This window comes from Molossus molossus, unplaced genomic scaffold, assembly GCF_014108415.1.
Source record: "Molossus molossus isolate mMolMol1 unplaced genomic scaffold, mMolMol1.p scaffold_m16_p_8, whole genome shotgun sequence".
Taxonomy (NCBI): Eukaryota; Metazoa; Chordata; class Mammalia; order Chiroptera; family Molossidae; genus Molossus; species Molossus molossus.
The window spans coordinates 38,861,690-38,879,405 of record NW_023425402.1 but is presented as its reverse complement, the minus strand read 5'-3'; the positions used below and the strand labels follow the sequence as shown (position 1 = coordinate 38,879,405).

The window sequence follows — 17,716 nt, the reverse complement described above, 5'->3', positions numbered from 1 at the left end:
ACCAGGATGCGATAGCAATTATTTTCCTCCTTTTACAAAGTTATGCATTAGAACTTCCTGTGAGTGAAAGTTTGTAAAGCGAGGTGGGTGTCTTTAACAAGGCAAAAAAAGCTACCACTTGGGCCAATTGCACATACAAACTGTATGTTTTCACATTTCAGGGCAGGTACCACCTACAAAGTCAATGTCTTCGGAATGTTTGATGGAGGAGAAAGCTCACCACTTGTTGGGCAAGAAATGACAACCCTTTCTGACACAACCGTAATGCCAATTTTATCCTCTGGTAAGAAATTGAGTTACATTTCCCTAGGAAACCTCAATGTTATGAAACTCTTTCAAATGTGAATCATTGGGTTAATCATACAATAGAAAGTGACTATAAAACTTTTAAATGAAAATTAATTTAAATACTTTCTTAAAATTGTCTTCAAATATCCAGCTGGGCATACTTTTTACAATATAGTTTTAAGGGTTTTCTTGTCAGCATTGCATCGATTAGATAGGACTATATTATTTAAAGATGAGTTTTTACTATAGGCAGATAATGTACATTTTCTCTCTTTCTCATGACTAAAAGGCAGTTTTGTTTTGTTAAAGCGATGGCAGAAATGCTTTGTTCGGGCTGAGCAAGCAGAGTTGGGTTACATAAATAGGTGGGAACCGCAACTCGGGAAGCAAAATGGTAACATAAACCCTTTAGACATTTTTGCATTTGCCACGATTGCAGCTTTCATGTACATGAAGCTAGTTTTGAACATTCTTAGAAGTGCAAGTGGTGGGTAGAATTTACTTCTAAATATTTTCCATCATTTGCTAAAAAAGGAGTCGATGTGGGCCGTCCAGGAGCAGGCTTGCAAAGGCTTAGGTGCTTGGAATGGTACTGGGGAGTCTGCAGTCCTGATTCAGTGTAGAATACGTGGTGACAGCTTTGCGGTGTGACGAGCATCACGTAATTTTTTCCCGTGACTTCTTTTTGTAATATAAAGATCAGATGCTAACATGGCAAGAGGTGGGAAAATCCATAGCTAGTAACGTAAGCTCCTAGAAAAGAGAGCATTTGAAATATGGATGTGGGCAAAATAAAGCGTCAAATCCTGCTGTTTTGCTTTAATGTTCTATTGTTTCTCCTATGATGATATTAACCGACATATTTTTATTTTGTAGCTTGTGCACTGAGGATATTGGGATTATTCTCTCTTTCCAAAGCGCCCTAGCTGTGTATCAATGTCTGTGCTTGTTGTCTCTACCGCTCTCAATTTGTGTATTTGTTTGCCTTCTTTTTCGAAATTGTCTTTCTTCTCTCTTGATTTTTTAAATGTGCAGACTTTACCATCTGTATTTCCTGATTTTTATGCATAGCAGATGATTAAGTAGTTAATAACTATTTAATATTATAGCTATCAGGTTTTAAAACAATGATTTTTACTTTACAAAGGTCTAATTTTAAGAGTTATATTTCTAACCCTTCATAATGTATATAAAAGTTACTTGGGGGCTTAATTATTTTAAAAGATTTTTTTTGTTCACCAAAACGTTTTCTAGTTTACACATTTATCAGTTCATTTCATACTTGTCTGCCAATGACCATTACTTATTACAAAAAATGCAAATCTAATCTTTAGATCACATGAACATTTTATTAAAATTATTAACGCCTTACAGTTAGATGGCTGTGCATTCTCCCTTAATTATTTCAGCTCTTGAGTTTGTGAGACCATTCAAATTTATAATGATGGTTTAATGTAAGTCTCCAGGGTCTACAACTGTGGCCAGAAAATACAGTGAAAGATGAAGGGAACATTTGCCACTGAAATAATCATCAGAGGAATTGATGATTCTTATGACTGTCTTTGAGGTTAATAAATCACATTGGCATATTTTCAGAGTCTCACATTCCAAAGCTACACAACTGAAACAGTTAGACAACACTGAGCAGCCAGGGGGTGGCAGGGGCATGGCTAGGAAGTGGCCCTGCTAAGAATTTGCTTCTTACTCTGCCCTGTCTCACAATCGCCGGGTCAGGCATGGAGTGTCTCACCAGAGCCGAAGCAGACATTGTGTTGCTGGTGGATGGATCATGGAGCATCGGCCGGGCAAATTTTAGAACTGTCAGGAGCTTCATTTCTCGTATTGTGGAGGTCTTTGACATTGGCCCCAACAGAGTACAAATTGGTAGGTCTGATGATACTCAAGACATTTAGACATTTCCATTATGCTCTTTTATATATGCTAACGACAATGGTGTTCTTTTAGGCCTTGCTCAGTACAGTGGGGACCCCAGACAGGAGTGGCAGTTAAATACTCACAAAGACAAGAAGAGTTTACTACAAGCTGTGGCCAACTTGCCATACAAAGGAGGCAATACTCTCACAGGTGAGTCAGGGTGGTTCGGTCCCATTTTAGCTCCTGTTTTGGGTCAAAGCTGGTGGCTAAATAACGATGTGTTGATTCTCTTTTAAAAATCCCACTAGGCATGGCTTTGAATTTCATTCTCCAACAGAGCTTCAGAACCCAAGCTGGAATGAGGCCTAGAGCTAGAAAAATTGGTGTTCTTATCACTGATGGGAAGTCACAAGACGATGTTGAGGCACCTTCAAAGAAGCTCAAGGATGAGAGGGTAGAGCTGTTTGCTATTGGTAAGCACTGAAAAGGCTAGCAATGGTCTTGCGTTACAAAAGCTGAGGATATTTTTGTAGTTAAAAATATGTTTTGGCCCTGGCCGGTTTGGCTCAGCAGTTAGAGCGTTGGCCTCTGGTCCAGAGAGACCCGGGTTCGGTTCCCACTAAGGGTGAGTACCTTGGTTGCAGTTTGTCCCCGGCCCTGGTTGGTCGTGAGAGTGGCAGCCACTTGATGTGTCCCTTTCATGTCGATGTTTCTCTCTCTCTCTCTTCCTCTCTCCCCCTCTCACTCTACATGAACAAAAAATGGAAGAATGTCCTAGGGTGAGGATAAAAAAAAATCTTAAAAAAATTTTTTTGGTCTCAGCCAGTGTGGCTTACAAGAGGTCACAGGTTCAATTCCTGGTCAGGGCACATGCCCAGGTTGTGGGCCCAATCCCCAGTGGGAGGCATGCAGGAGGCGGCCAGTCAATGTTCTCTCTCATCGATGTCTCTCTCTCTCTTCCTCTCCCTTCCTCTCTCTCTCAAATCAGTAAAGAAAAAAAAAATTTTTTTCTTGAAGTATGAAAAAAAATGAACACATTTTCCATATTACATAATGTATTAAAATGACAAGCTAAGAAGTTAATTCAGTTTCTCCTTGTACATGTCTTCTGGAAGAAAACAATGGCTGAAGAGGACAAATGTACTCTTGATGGGATTCCAGAAAATTCCTGTGTGATTTTTCATGGCACCATGTGTATTTTTGATATCCATTGTTTTACTTTTCAGAAAAAAAATGTTGGAGAGACAATTTTTGGTGAAAAAATCGATGCTCGAAGCATTTAGAAGTAGTTAATTCACAGTAGTCTCCAGTTTATATTATTTTTGTATTTGTTTCTTTTTTATAAGTATAGGTAGGTGATCCTTTCATTACTGAGGAAAGGTGTACATGTGTTCTAGTTAACATTGAGTATGTAAGGGTAGGCTGTAAAATTTTGCTTTATTTCATTATTTTTTTCTGAGAAGTGCCTTTAATTAATATATACCCATTTTTTTTTTAAGGTATTAAAAATGCTGATGAAGTTGAGTTAAAGATGATTGGAACAGATCCCGATGAAACCCATGTATACAACGTGGCGGATTTTGAATCACTCTCCAAGATTGTGGACGACCTCACTCTTCACTTGTGTAATAGTGTCAAGGGCCCAGGTAAGGTTAGTCCAGGGTTCCACCCATAGCACTGTAATATTTTGGGCCAGGTAAATCTTCTTTTGGATGGGGGGAAGGGACTCTTTTGTGCACTGTGAGATATTTAGTAGCATGCCCTGCACACTGGAAGGCAGTAGCATCCTCTGATTTGTGACAACTAAAAATATCTTCAGAATTTTCCAAATAGCGGCTGAGGAGAATACTGCCTCCAACTGAGAATCACTGGTTTAGTCCCTGATTTGTTTCTGATGACATCAAACTAGAAATGACTTCTAGCTTAGTTGAGGATACTTTTAGTTATACGTGCCTGCATACCATACACACACACGCACGCATGCACACATGCAAATGGGGATGGGGAAGAGAGATGCTTTCTTTTCTAGAGTATGCATATTCTCTTGTAAAACATCTTCACTCTATAATTACTAAGTTTCTAATAAATGGTTGTTCCCAGACTTTTGTTTTCTAAAGTTTGGTAACTTTTTTTTTTTTATTAGGAATGAAAGAGGGGTCTTATATCTAATTTGCTTTGCCTCAACTATAAATGATCAGATTTGATACTTTGCACTTGTAACCCTTAAATATACAGAGACATTGATTTTAGACTTTGGTAATCTGTCTTTACCTATGAAAAAACAAAGACTTAGAGAAGTTAAAATACTTAGGGTCAGATGGTTAAAGATGTTTTTAGAGTTCTTTGGGAAAAAGTAGGTATTGATAAGGAACTAGGATTTAGAAATAAAATTAAGGAACTGCATTTGTAGTGACAAAAGGTAGAACAAAATAATTACTCTCTGTATAAATCACAGGACAAAACACAGTGAGTATCAAAATTGAAGGTTTTTGGAAAAGTAATGACATATGATAAAAGTTTATCTTTTAAGTACTTATAATGCGATGTAGATTATGGTAAAGACTGTCTTACATTAATTTATTCTATGTTTGGAAAAGTTGGAATGAATTTAACAAATAATGTGGTACAATGGTTCACGTGCTTTGGGCACTGGCGATACGTTTATTTGACTTTTTCTTCTTGAGTTTCTCCCTCCAAACTTTTGCAGATTTTCTTTTTGGATTTTGAACAACAGACTGACCTTTTCCCTGGAGAAATGGACCGGCCAGGAAGCCAGAATTTGTAGGCTTCTGGCTCTGGATTAGCTGAGAGAGTTGTAGTTTTATTTAGTTGGAGAGAACTTTGAATGGGGATGAAAACATCTTTTATCTATTTTCCTTATTTTTTTTTTTTGTCAACTATGTAATAGTTGCATTCATTCTAGTTTCCCAGACAGTAAAATTGCTTGATAATTTTGTAGGCTTGATTATTACCCAAGTACAATAAAGGTTAGGATACTAAGAATGGAAATGCTTTCTCTAGCTTTGGCTTACAAAGAAAGTAGAAAGAATTTATATGAGAGTGATTTGCCATGTTCATGAAGTCACTGTATTCGTTCTCTTTAAATTTTATTTGGTACATCTTTTTAGGGGTCATATGGAGCTTAATATTTCTTTCTTTTTTTTTTTTTATCCTCACCCAAGGATATTTTTTCCATTTTTTGTTTACATAGAGTGGGAGGGAGAGTGAGGAAGAGAGAGAGAGGGAGAGAGAGAAAGAAACATTGATGTGAAAGGGACACATCGAGTGGTTGCCACCCGCATGACCAACCAGGGCCGGGGACAAACTGCAACGAGGTACGTGCCCTTTGCGGTAACCGAACCCGGGTCTCTCTGGACCGCAGGCCAACGCTCCAACCTCTGAGCCAAACTGGCCAGGGCTGGAACTTAATATTTCTATATTCATCAATATTTATTTCAGATTTTGTTCTGCATTAGTCATTTTATCTATATCTACCCATAGAGAGCACAGTCACACACAGTGTGATATTACCAAAATTTTAAAAAACTTGGTTGTTTTTTCTCTCTCTTGAGTATGAAAGTGATTCATTTCTCTTACCACTGAACTAAGTCCTGTAGGGGAACTAAACATGAAAAGGAAACCAATTTTGTTCTCACAGAGTGCCACCTATAGTTAAGGAGACAAGACATGAATATAAATAATCAAAATGATAATGAGGGCAGTAGACTTGAATAGTGTCAATAGTATTAGAGACAAAGGATTGCCAGGTCCCAAATCCTTATTTATTGATTATAAATTAAGATTTATATTGATTCTAAATTATTAAACTTATTAGATTATAAATTGATTACAAGGCCAGCGAGAGAAGAAAGTTTCCAAAGGAAGATTCAGGGGTTTGAGACTAGGTGACCTGGAAACTGGTGGTGCCATCAGGAAGAGTGGGATCTAGTTGCAGTGAAAGAAAATGAACTCAAGTTAGAATTTTCTAAGCTAAAGACCCCTCAGGTCACCCATTCAGAGACGTCTCATGAGCAATGGGCCTCTGTAATGATTTACTGTAGCCACTTAGGATGGGAACAGATGTGTGTACAAGCTTAATTTGGAAACTAATACTGTTTTAATTTAATTTCAAATTTCATCACCTTGATGTAATAATGAAAAAAGTGTATGTACTTTATTTCCACGTATAGGTGACTTGGAAGCACCTTCTAACCTAGTTATTTCTGAGCGAACCCATCGTTCTTTTAGAGTGAGCTGGACACCTCCTTCTGACAGTGTGGACAGATATAAGGTGGAATACTACCCAGTTTCTGGAGGGAAACGCCAAGAAGTGAGTAGTCAACACCTATAATCCACTTCTTCCTGATGTTCAGATTGGGTCCTTCTCATTAAGGCTCTGAGAAAAATGCTGGGTGAGGAGCAAGAAGGATGGAGAGCATTGTGGAACTGAGTCAACTGTGGTGCTTTCTATTTCTTGCTAGGCAAGCACTTCCATTTGGGTTTAATTGAAGGAAAAGGACTTTGCTCAAATTATTATTGCTTTTTATCCTCACCCCAGGACACTTTTGCATTTATCTTCCGATAGAGCAGGAGGGAGAGGGAGGAAGGGAGAGAGAAAGATCGATGTGAGAGAGACACATCGACTGGTTGCCACCCCCACAACCCCAACTGGGGCAGGAGACAAACTGCCACCGAGATACGTGCCCTTAGCGGGAACCGAACCCGGGACTCTCTGGTCCACAGGCTAATGCTCTAACCGCTGAGCCAAGCCAGCCAGGGCTCAAATTCTTAGTTTCTAATAACTGATAAATATCAATATGATTTTTAATTAAAATTTAATTAGAGGATGCTTGACTGGTTTATGAGTTTATACTAGAATCATAGAGTTGGAAGGGAACATTGAAGATGATCTAGTTTTTATTCACTCATTTTACAAATAAGAAAGCAACAGCTGGGAGAATAAATTATTCGAATTGTCCCAAGATTTCGTTGTAATCTGGTAATTTGCAAAGACAAGAGATAATAGTCTTATTAAAATAGAATTTCTAAGCTCATTACAATGAACTACTTTAGTAGAAAAGAGGGCAGTGATTCTACTGTGTTGCCGTTATTTAAAATTTCCCCCCTAGTTTTACGTGAGCCGACTGGAAAGCAGCACGGTTCTCAAAGATCTGAAGCCTGAAACGGAATACGTTGTGAATGTGTACTCAGTAGTAGAAGACGAATACAGTGAGCCTCTGAAGGGCACAGAAAAAACCTGTAAGTAAGGCGAAAAATAAAATGTTGTTGTTTTGTTCTTTAAGATAAAGAGGTGACAGCCCATGTGGGATTTTCGTCAGTCTCCCAAATCACTCCTTTGTTCAATATCCCTTCAACAAATATTTGCGGAGTACATTCTTTGTGTAGGTGCTTGGTCAATACTCAGTGGTTTTCTGCTCGGACTGGCTGTTCCTGCCATCGTGGGACCCGCTGGTGGGACGGAGAGTCATGGGCATAGACGACTCACCGGGCAAAGTGCCTTTCATAGGGCTATTCACTTCTTCAGGAGCGATACCATGTGGGGAGTGGGACTAAGATTAGGGAGAGCAGCTATGCAGAGATGATCTAGTTCCATTCTGTTGATGGACAGATCTTCCTACTGGTGAGGTTCTCCACCCCCACCTTTTTGTCCTGGCCGTTGTTAGAGAAGTTCTATTGGCTTTGACTTTGAGTTAGAGATGTTCCTCGCTCTTATATCCTGGTAGGAGTTCTGAGGCCAGATGAAAATACTCTTTGCTTCTTCCATCTTTGTGACTGGGCTCCAGGGGACAGGGAGGCCACTTGTACGAGAAGGGAGAGGGTGTCACACTCTCCATGGCAAGAATCTATTCTACTTACTGCTCAATTCCTTAGGTGTCTGTTGCTTCTCTTACTTCCCTTTATATTAGAGCACAGGAGGTGGGAATTAATGTATTTCATAATAGGTAGGATTAATTAGAGAATTCCTTGAAACTTTAAACTCAATCTTTGGACAAAAAGTGGAAAGCTATCTGGGTGTTAAGTGAAGGGGAAACTGTAAATTTTTTACTCTGCTTCAGGGGCTTGACTTCAAAAAGCCCGTAAATTTCCTAAGTTCCTGTTATTAATGTATGGCACTCTCTGTTAAATTTTTTAAAGAAAGGTGAAATAAAATACTATGTTGGTTACTTATATATGAAATTCTGTGATGAAAAAATGAAAATAGTCCAATTAGAGATGTTCCACAAAAGACTGAAATCTCAGGAAGTTGGTGTCTATTTTGGCTCCCCTGTGGTCTCACGGAATGCTCTTTGAAGTTTAAATTTTCTTCCTCCCATGAAATAGTTGTAACATACAGTCCTGAGTATGAGGTAGTAATGAACAATGAGATTGGTTTTTTTGTGGAGGGAGCAGAAAGGATGATATTAACTCTCATTGATTGCTCACAGCAACTCATTCTCTACTTAGCATGTACAAATACCAGTAACTAAGAAACAACAATTAAAAAAAGTGGTGACAAGAATTGGACTGACGTTTGCTTTTACATTCCAACAGTGCCTGTCCCTGTAGTCAGCCTGAATATTTATGACGTTGGCCCTACTACCATGCATGTGCAGTGGCAGTCAGTGGGAGGGGCTACTGGCTACACTTTGTCATACGAACCCATCAACGCCACAGAACCGGCAAAACCCAAGGAGGTGGGAGATCCTCGTTTCTTTTTCATTGGGCTTTCTTGAGACTTCACAGTTTTAGAGTCCTCATTAACTGCAGTTATTTATGAACTCATTTATACCTTTACACACAAGACAGAAAAATAGAAAATTCGATTTGTGGCCTGTGACACATTTTAGAAAACACTGGCATGAAAAAGAAAATGCAGTTCAGAAAAATAAAAACTGTGAGATGATCAATGGGCTGTCATTGGCAGTCCCCCTAAGTGGAAATGTTTGATTTGAATGTCTGATGTCCATATGCAGATGCGTGTGGGGCCGGCAGTGAACGACGTGCAGCTGACTGACCTCTTCCCAAACACCGAGTATAAGGTCACGGTCCAGGCCGCCCTGCATGACCTCACTAGTGACCCTGTCACTGCTCGGGAAGTCACCTGTAAGACATTGCTAATTTCCCTTCTTTCCTATTGCTGTAAAAATAACATTTGTTAGGATTTTTCTTTTACCCAATGATGCTAACCATAATTTGATCATTTGTGCATAAGTTATAGGGTTATTCCCGATGGCAATGAAATTTGAGAATTAAGAATTGATTCTAGACTTATGGCAGTATCTTAAATTGATTCTAGGATTTACTTTTACTTTTTCTATTTAACATGCCCAATATTGAGATGTATCTTACTGTTGTTCTTGGCCTGCTGTCTATCAGAGCACAGAAGGTAAAGCAGTGGTACATCTTACAATTGATGTTGTTGCAGATCCGTGAAACACAGTGGGTGAGAATGGAATATTGGGTGAGGGTAGTTTTGGAGGAAGATAATTCCATTTAAGGTCAAGATATTCCAAACTTTTATTGAATTAGAAACTCTATGGCACATATAAATTTTAATTAAGTGAGTTAATCAATTAACTGAATCCAAAAACATATTGATTGTCTATTATACTCTAGTCACTGTGCTAGGAGATGCATCAATAAAGAATACAACACAGCGTAGAGCACATGGATTCCCTCCTGGTTTGCACTTCTCTTGTGTGTGTTGATCAGCCCTTTTTGTGTTTCCTGTTTCTTTCACTAGCATTTTTCTTGAAAATTGACAGTGATTGCACTTAGGACATTTGCCTGATCTTGCTGGGCGTTTAGTTTCATGCTTGTTGAGGTGGGCATGCTGGGATAGATGACTTGGCTTAAATTTGGTGAATCTCAGCCCACATTTCTAGGGAAATAAAGAAGTTGGAAGAGCCTGGCAGGTGTGGCTCAGTGGTTGAGCATCGACCCATGCACCAAGAGGTCACAGATTAAATTCCCAGTCAGGGCACATGCCCAGTTTGTGGGTCTGATCTCCAGTGGAGGGCATGCAGGAGGCGGCCAATCGATGTTCTCTCTTATTGATGTTTCTCTCCCTCTCTCTTTCTTTATCTCTCTTCTTTCCTCTTTCTCTAAAATCAATAAAGAAAACAATTAAAAAAAAAAAAAAGAAGTTGGAAGAAATCTTCAAGGGGAAAGGGACCTGAGAGATGCATGATAGGGCAGAAAAGAGAGAGAGCCCCTGCTGGGTGGGACCATATAAATTCATGGACAAAAAAATAATCATCTTTTATATGGTAGATCTTGTTCGGAGCTGGTGGTTTTGTGGAAATGGGTTAGTGGCAGATGGAAAGAGTTGGGAGCCAGCCAGGCATGCGGATGTGTTCTGAGAGTGGTGGGAGAGAAGACCCACAGTGGGGTGAAAGACAAAGGTGACCATGGTTTGGGGTACAGGGCTGGATCAACAGTGGAGGAAAGGAGCACAGAAAAATATAAACATTGAAGGGATGAAGGTACAGAAATGGAAGTGGAGAGAGAGATTCAGGAGGAGAGATGTACAGAGTTTTAATGAGAGAAAAAGGAAATTGGTTAAATGGGCAGCTAGGAAGAGTGAGATATGTCTCATAAACAAAAGGAAATCTCATTAGTTATCCTCCTCCTGTTCTTACAGTAAAGCTTTGTTTGAGTTGATAAAAATTTACCATTTGTATTTTCTTCTAACCATTTGGGCTCCTGTGGATTCTTTCTTTCTTTCTTTCTTTCTTTCTTTCTTTCTTTCTTTCTTTCTTTCTTTCTTTCTTTCTTTCTTTCTTTCTTTCTTTCTTTCTTTCTTTCTCTTTTTGTTATAGTCTTTTTTCCTGTGGATTTTCTTATAAGCTTATTGAATGCTTACTTGTGGCCCATCTTCATTCATCCCTCTTGTAACTCGTTTTCCTGTCACATTCTTGACTCTTGATTTTGTTTTTTATCTTAACCAATTTAAATACTTGGTAAAGAAACAAGAGCGATACATTTATGGTGAATTATGATTTATTAGAGCTGAGCAGCAATTAAGAGCTTATTTAGAGTAGAAGAAATTAACATATAAATGAGAAGTAAAGTTGTCATAAACATTTTAATTTATTCTATTTTTTAAAAAGCCTTCTTAAGAATAATTCAGCTCTACCTGGTAGAATCATACTACTTTTATCATCCTAACCATTTTTTAAAAAGTTATCCTGCTGCACACCTTTAAGTTTTCTCCAGACAACTTCTTGAAAGCTTATGTGGATTCTTTAGAGCTTTGTGGTTGAGAATCACATCGGACCTAACTTCTCATGCGTCTCCAGTGCCCTTACCCAGACCCCGAGATCTGAAACTGCGAGACGTGACCCACAGCACCATCAATGTCTCTTGGGAACCTGTGCCTGGAAAAGTCCGGAAGTACATTGTTCGCTACAAAACACCAGAAGAGGATGTCAGACAGGTATGTTGGAGATTCGACTGGGTTTGGAATTTTTTGTTTTCCTAGCAGGTTTAACAAAAGAACATAAACAATATAGTTGATAGCATGTTTTGAATATTGTCATTTTATTAATATAGTTTTGAAAAATTGTTATATTAATAAAGCACTTTTTGAATATTGATAATATGTTGAACTATCTTGCACTTATCATAGTATTTATATCATAATCATCTCAAAAACATCACCCCTTAGAGAGTTATAGAATAGAGATGGTATTACCTTTTCACCCAGATACTTTATAAGGTACTCTGCATCCTATGAATTACTAAAAAAATGTCAGTAATGTTTCTAAAAATAAAAGCTAGCAAGGGGATGTTGGGGAGTTCGTCCAATAATAAGAAGGCAGGACAAATGAAAAAGAGAGAAAGGATGAATATGTTGAATTCAGAAGATTGTCCTTTTGACAGTGAATGTTTTTGTGTAAATGTTGGGATGGAGAACTGTTTCCATGACAACCTGGTTCAAAGTGGGAGCAAATTGAGGGGCTTCACCAGTGAATGGGTTTAAAACTTTTGTGTACTTGGGGTGGGGCATTAATGTCGGATCTCAGGAGCATTTTTGGAATATAGAAAAAGTTTCTCTAAGCGTCCAGTGACTGACTGTGCTGTTCATTTGGATCCCACAATATCCATTTGCACACAGTCAGTCCATTCTGGGTTTCAATTTCAAAAGAGGTACAAGGACTAGTGGGGCTCACAGGGTTCTTGTGCACAGCACATGACATAATGAACAGGACAACATTTCCAAAAGAAATAAGGCAGTGATACAAAGGGAACAGGTGAAAAATGAGTAGGTTGTTAGAATCCGCGGGCAGTCACCATTTACCATGTCAGATACAGCTCTAGCAGATACAGCTCTAGCAGACTTCTTTTCCTACTTCGGAAGCATCAGAACTGTCTCTAGTTTCTGGACTCATGCAAGTTGGAAAACATTGTTTTTTTGATACCATTATTCTTATGCCGTTGTGCTGAGAGATACAATTAACGACAAAGAGATGTCAGTGCTCAACCCTTTGTAAAAATTGCCCCACTACTCTATTATAGGTAGAAGTGGACAGGTCACGGACCAACATCCCTCTCAAAGACCTCACCTCACAGACCCTGTACACAGTCAGCGTTTCTGCCGTGTTTGACGAGGGGGAGTCTCCCCCAGTGACTGCTCAAGAAAAGACCCGTGAGTTGTGATCACACCTTATTGGGCCATTTCATTGTCAGTATTTAACAGTGTTTGCATCCATAGATTGTGTTTCATTTGCTTTCTTCTCCTCCTCTACCTTTATATGCATTTCTTTTATCCTTTTTATCCTACTGTTACTCACCCAGTCACCACCTGGTATGTGCCAGGATGGGGGGCGGGGGAGAAAGTACATTCTTAATGTATGTTGGTCAGTTTTCCTTGGAAAGTTGCATTGGTTATGAAATACTTTTTTGACATCTTACTATATGCAAAGGGATATCAGGGGTAACAAAATATAAGCATCTTTGCCCTCAACACTTCGTGATTTCCTTGTGGAGATAAAATTAACAATAGATGGTACCATGTAAGGAAAGGGAGGTGTGGCACTCAGTTCTGTGCATTCGGATATCAGAGGAAGGGGAGACTTCCACAGTGGCAAGGTGGAGGATACGGAACACCCTGCCTCATCCCTCCTTCCCTGCTCCATTCAGCTGCTTCTTCGAAGGACCCCAGTTTCTCTCCCTCTCATGGTATTTCCATAGCATTTAACCCAATTAATATTGCCTGTCTGTCTCTGTATCTATTCTACTTCCCCCTTGCTCCCTCCTAGTGAAGGCAGAGGCATATTTATTCTGTTCAGCTTTGTATCTTGAGTTGGCTGACAGCTTTGCATAAACATAACATGTAGTAAAGAGCAAAAGAAGTTGGGGAGAAAGGCTAGTAAATGCAGGGAATTTAGTAACCTAAACGAATGCTTTCAATATACGTTTTTCATCCTTAATACTTCCTGATGACCTGTAGACACATCCAAGTGCATCCTTAGCAGATGTGCTGATGGCAGCTGTGCTTGTGGAAGCGGCACCCCTGTCTGCCTCAATGGGCCTTTTCACTGAAATTAGAAACAAAGTTTTGATGGCCCTGGGCTTTGTGCAGTTGGCGCTGGATACCGGGAGACAGAGAAATAACTGACAGTGGAAGTTCAGGACTGCTCGCAGTCATCCCAAACCGCCTGTGCTCATACACTCGTGTGCCTGACTCATGGAGGGGCTTCAGCAGCCCTCAGCCCCGAGGCAGTCAGTCTGCTTCGCGTTGTGTGTAAGGTCAGTGCCTATAGGAAAAGCTTATGCACGGATTACTTAGATCATAACATTTCATGGACCATGAAGGTACAGGCACTCTCTGATACCACATGCCAAACTTTCTGCTTCTGTGTTCTGCTGTGTGAAAGAGCCCATGGTTTTCATTAGGTTCTCAAAAAGTTTGAGGTGCAAAATGATTTGGAACCACTGAAAGAGAAGAGTATTACTAAATATTACCTTTAAAAAAATCACCACTGTAATAGGATATAAATAATCACCTGTAAAAATACATCAATAAGCACCTATTATATTCATACAATGCTTCCAGTTTTCAGAACTCTCTTTTGTATTTATCTTTCAAATAAACTGAATTGGGGAGATATTTACTTCTAAGCAATGTTTTCAGTCAGTTTTTCCATGTCCATTAAAATAAAACAAGGTAGCCCAGCTTGTTTGAGCATTGACCCATGGACCAAGAGGTCACTGGTTCGATTACCGGTTGGGGCACATGTCTGGGTTGCAGGCTTGATCCCCATTGGGGGTGTGCAGGAGGCAGCCAATCGATGTATCTCTCTCATCGATGTTTCTATTTCTCTCTCTCCCTTCCTCTCTCTCTAAAAATAAAAAAAAATATATTAAAAAATAAAACAAGGTAGTTTTATGATATGAAATTAAATTTGTAGATCACATTAAAAAATTAGTCCTGCCTTTTCTCACGACAGGCAGGGTGCCAGCCCCAACAAACCTAAAGATTACTGATGTGACAACAGAGAGCTTCAGAGGAACTTGGGATCACGCAGCATCAGATGTATCTCTCTACAGAGTGACCTGGGCGCCTTCTGGAAGCTCAGATAAGATGGAGGTAGTGTCAACTCTCTTTCTTTTCTTAGTGTCCCATTTAATTATAGGACATCTTGTTTGAAATAGGCGTTACCTCTGTTGCCAGAAAAGCATCCTTTCGTATTAGTGATATTTGAGTTCATGGCATGAATCAGAGCAGGAACGTGTGGCTGAATAATGTCAACAGACTGCCATTGTGTGTTTGACATACGTGGTGACTTAATTTGTGTGGATTTGTTTTCCTCTTTCCTAAGACCATCTTAAATGGAGATGAGAATACTTTGGTGTTTGAAAACCTGAACCCAAACACTCTCTATGACGTTTCTGTGACTGCCATCTATCCTGACGAGTCAGAAAGTGATGACTTGAGTGGCAGCGAGCGCACATGTAGGTGTTCAGCCTTCAGGACATTGTCATTTTAAAATGAATTAAAAAAATAGAGCTCTAGCTATATTAGTAATATTTTTCTAAATTCTTTTTTTTTTTAGTGCGTTTGATACCCTTACCAACACCAGGTAAGAATTTAGTTTGCTGAATTGTATGAATGACCAAATAATGAAAGAATGAATGAATGAATGATGAATGAATGAAAAGTACCCTAAAACCCATTGCAAACAGGCCTTCTGCTTTCAAATTGTAAGATGGTGATGGAAACCTTTTTTAAACAGGACTTTCTTGAAAAACTTTACTTAGCTACTATTTGTTAATGAGTTATTTAGGATTCAATGACCAATTTAGTTCTAATCCTAGAGGCATATAGCTCTACTGATTTTTCTTGGCAACAGTGCATATTTTGGGGGGAGGCATTGTTCTGTGTGCTGACTATGTTTCTCAACAATCTTCCTTCAGCTCCAAAAAGTGGCCCACGAAACCTTCAGGTCTACAATGCAACATCTAACAGCTTGACCGTTAAGTGGGATCCCGCTAGTGGTCGTGTGCAGAAATACAGGATCACTTACCAGCCTTCCACAGGGGAAGGCAATGAACAAACGGTAATCTGTTTTGTAAAAATGATTACTTGGAAAAATTCTACCCTTGCCTCTTCAAACTCCTTTCACCCACAATATTCATTTAGTCATACTTATTATTTTGAGAGATGCAAGATTTGCTCTATTGGATGGAAATACTTGACTCCCGTCCATGATGGAGACTCAGTGGATATTCACATGAAAGATGAGAGTTGCTTTTCATGGTCATCTCCCAGCATCAGACATGTGCCTCAATGTAACCTCATTTCCCTTTAAATCTGTTAGAGTTGGATTATTCATGAAGATATCTAGATTTTTGAGTCTATTTAGATTTTCAATCCATGTCTTATTCAAGCGCTGAACGTTTACTAAACTTCCATCATTCTAGTTTTTCTGTTTTCGCATGTCATGTGGTATCTCTTAGATCTGGTGTTTGCAGACCTGCATGCCTGTTCACCTCATTCATACTACTTGTCATTTTTATATTATCTAAATGGAGGTTCCTGAGAAAGATGGTAGGACTATAAACTCAGCCTTTGTCTTTTTGATTTTCCTAGTCTTTGCTTATTTAATGGCGTCCTTATCCATTTGTCTTGCTGACTTCAGTTGTCTATCTTTGAACTTTCCCCAGCTTTGGTTTTTATGAGATGTGTGACTAGAACTGCTCACATGATCCTAGCTCACGAAGCACCATGATTTTTATACAGATGGGCTGATGCTTTTGGTGAAGTCCAGTGTTTTGTTGTCTGTTTTTGGGGCTATCATGTTTCCTCATGTAGCTTTAGAGAGTTTTGCATTATTGACCTTTAATCATCTGACTTGCTGAGCTCCCGCAGTGTGTCATATATCTCTCCAGTTTAGAGGCGTCCGCAGTGGTAGATGCTGGCCGTGGTTAAAGGTCCCTGATGTTCCATAGTAGTAAGTGGGTTTAGCTGAACCAGAAATCCTCCCCTCCCCAGTGTGACTTTTAAATTGGTCATTTGAGGTTTCCATAGAACTGGACTTAGGTAATTTGATACATTTGGATGACGAATTTGTCTATTTGAGTTAAATATGTTATCAACAATAAACTAAATACCAACTGTAACCATCTGGCTTTGATCAAAAGTAAGACACGTTTGATGGATTGATGTTTTAATGTTAGAAACAAAACTTCCTTTGTCTATGCCAGACCAGATTTAGGTAAAACTTTATATATAGCAAGATAATCTTGACCTTAACATTTCTCTCCTTAGTGATACTGACCTTCCAACTGCTGTTTCTCAGCTATTTGTTATAATTAGATGGTGTCTCATAAATGTATCCTCTGGAAAGTATTAGCTGATGATCCCCTAAGGTTTGTTGCTATTAAGGATCTTTTCATTTTAATGCTAGTCCACGAAATAATCAAAGTAATGAGTCACTGATGCTAAGCTTATCTTGGACAGTTGGATGGAAGAAGTAGACAGACAGCCCTCTGCTTACTCATAAGGCTAGAGCTATTAAGTGGATGCTTTCAGATTTGTTAAGTACCAGAGGCTTGTACTGACACTGAGACTTTTTTCTCATCACCTCAAATATTAAATTTATTACAATTAGCCACTCTAGTTCAATTTGCTTTTATTAGGATGACTACAGTGATTCACTGAGGTTTCCTCTGGAACTTGGAAGGATGGGTGCAGTGCTGGAGACATCTGGACTGTGCTAGCATATCCAGCCATCCACATGTGCTCTCTGTGGGCAGTGTGCCATTTTCATGCAATTTTAATTAGTATGGCACAAACATCTGAATTCGGTAAAACTGTTAACAAATCATACAAATTTTCTTTCAACAAGATAGCTCGATAGCCTTAAGCAATGAATAAAATACTGAAAGCTCTGTAATTGGAGGAAATTGAGAAAGCGTCAGACCACATGGAGACGACTGGGAACTCCTGCCTGAGTGTGTCCTGGCGAAGGGGCCCCGCACGCGGTTTACACAGTTAATGCTGTTCGAGTGGCAGTGCTTTGGGGGGAAACACCAAAAGCTTTAG

At 39.2% G+C, this 17,716-nt stretch overlaps 1 protein-coding gene across 1 annotated transcript in view; it reads left to right on the top strand.

Annotated features, from left to right (window-relative positions):
• Positions 1-17,716, top strand: part of COL12A1 (collagen type XII alpha 1 chain) — a 107,158-nt gene that overhangs the window by 39,246 nt on the left and 50,196 nt on the right. Inside the window, exons 16-30 of the mRNA XM_036249070.1 lie at positions 162-283; positions 2,023-2,172; positions 2,254-2,373; positions 2,472-2,636; positions 3,663-3,809; positions 6,354-6,493; positions 7,293-7,422; positions 8,716-8,858; positions 9,138-9,267; positions 11,466-11,602; positions 12,685-12,818; positions 14,623-14,758; positions 14,991-15,123; positions 15,225-15,251; positions 15,586-15,728. Coding sequence (XP_036104963.1) covers positions 162-283; positions 2,023-2,172; positions 2,254-2,373; positions 2,472-2,636; positions 3,663-3,809; positions 6,354-6,493; positions 7,293-7,422; positions 8,716-8,858; positions 9,138-9,267; positions 11,466-11,602; positions 12,685-12,818; positions 14,623-14,758; positions 14,991-15,123; positions 15,225-15,251; positions 15,586-15,728 — 1,957 coding nt within the window. The remainder of the gene's footprint in view (positions 1-161; positions 284-2,022; positions 2,173-2,253; positions 2,374-2,471; positions 2,637-3,662; positions 3,810-6,353; positions 6,494-7,292; positions 7,423-8,715; positions 8,859-9,137; positions 9,268-11,465; positions 11,603-12,684; positions 12,819-14,622; positions 14,759-14,990; positions 15,124-15,224; positions 15,252-15,585; positions 15,729-17,716) is intronic.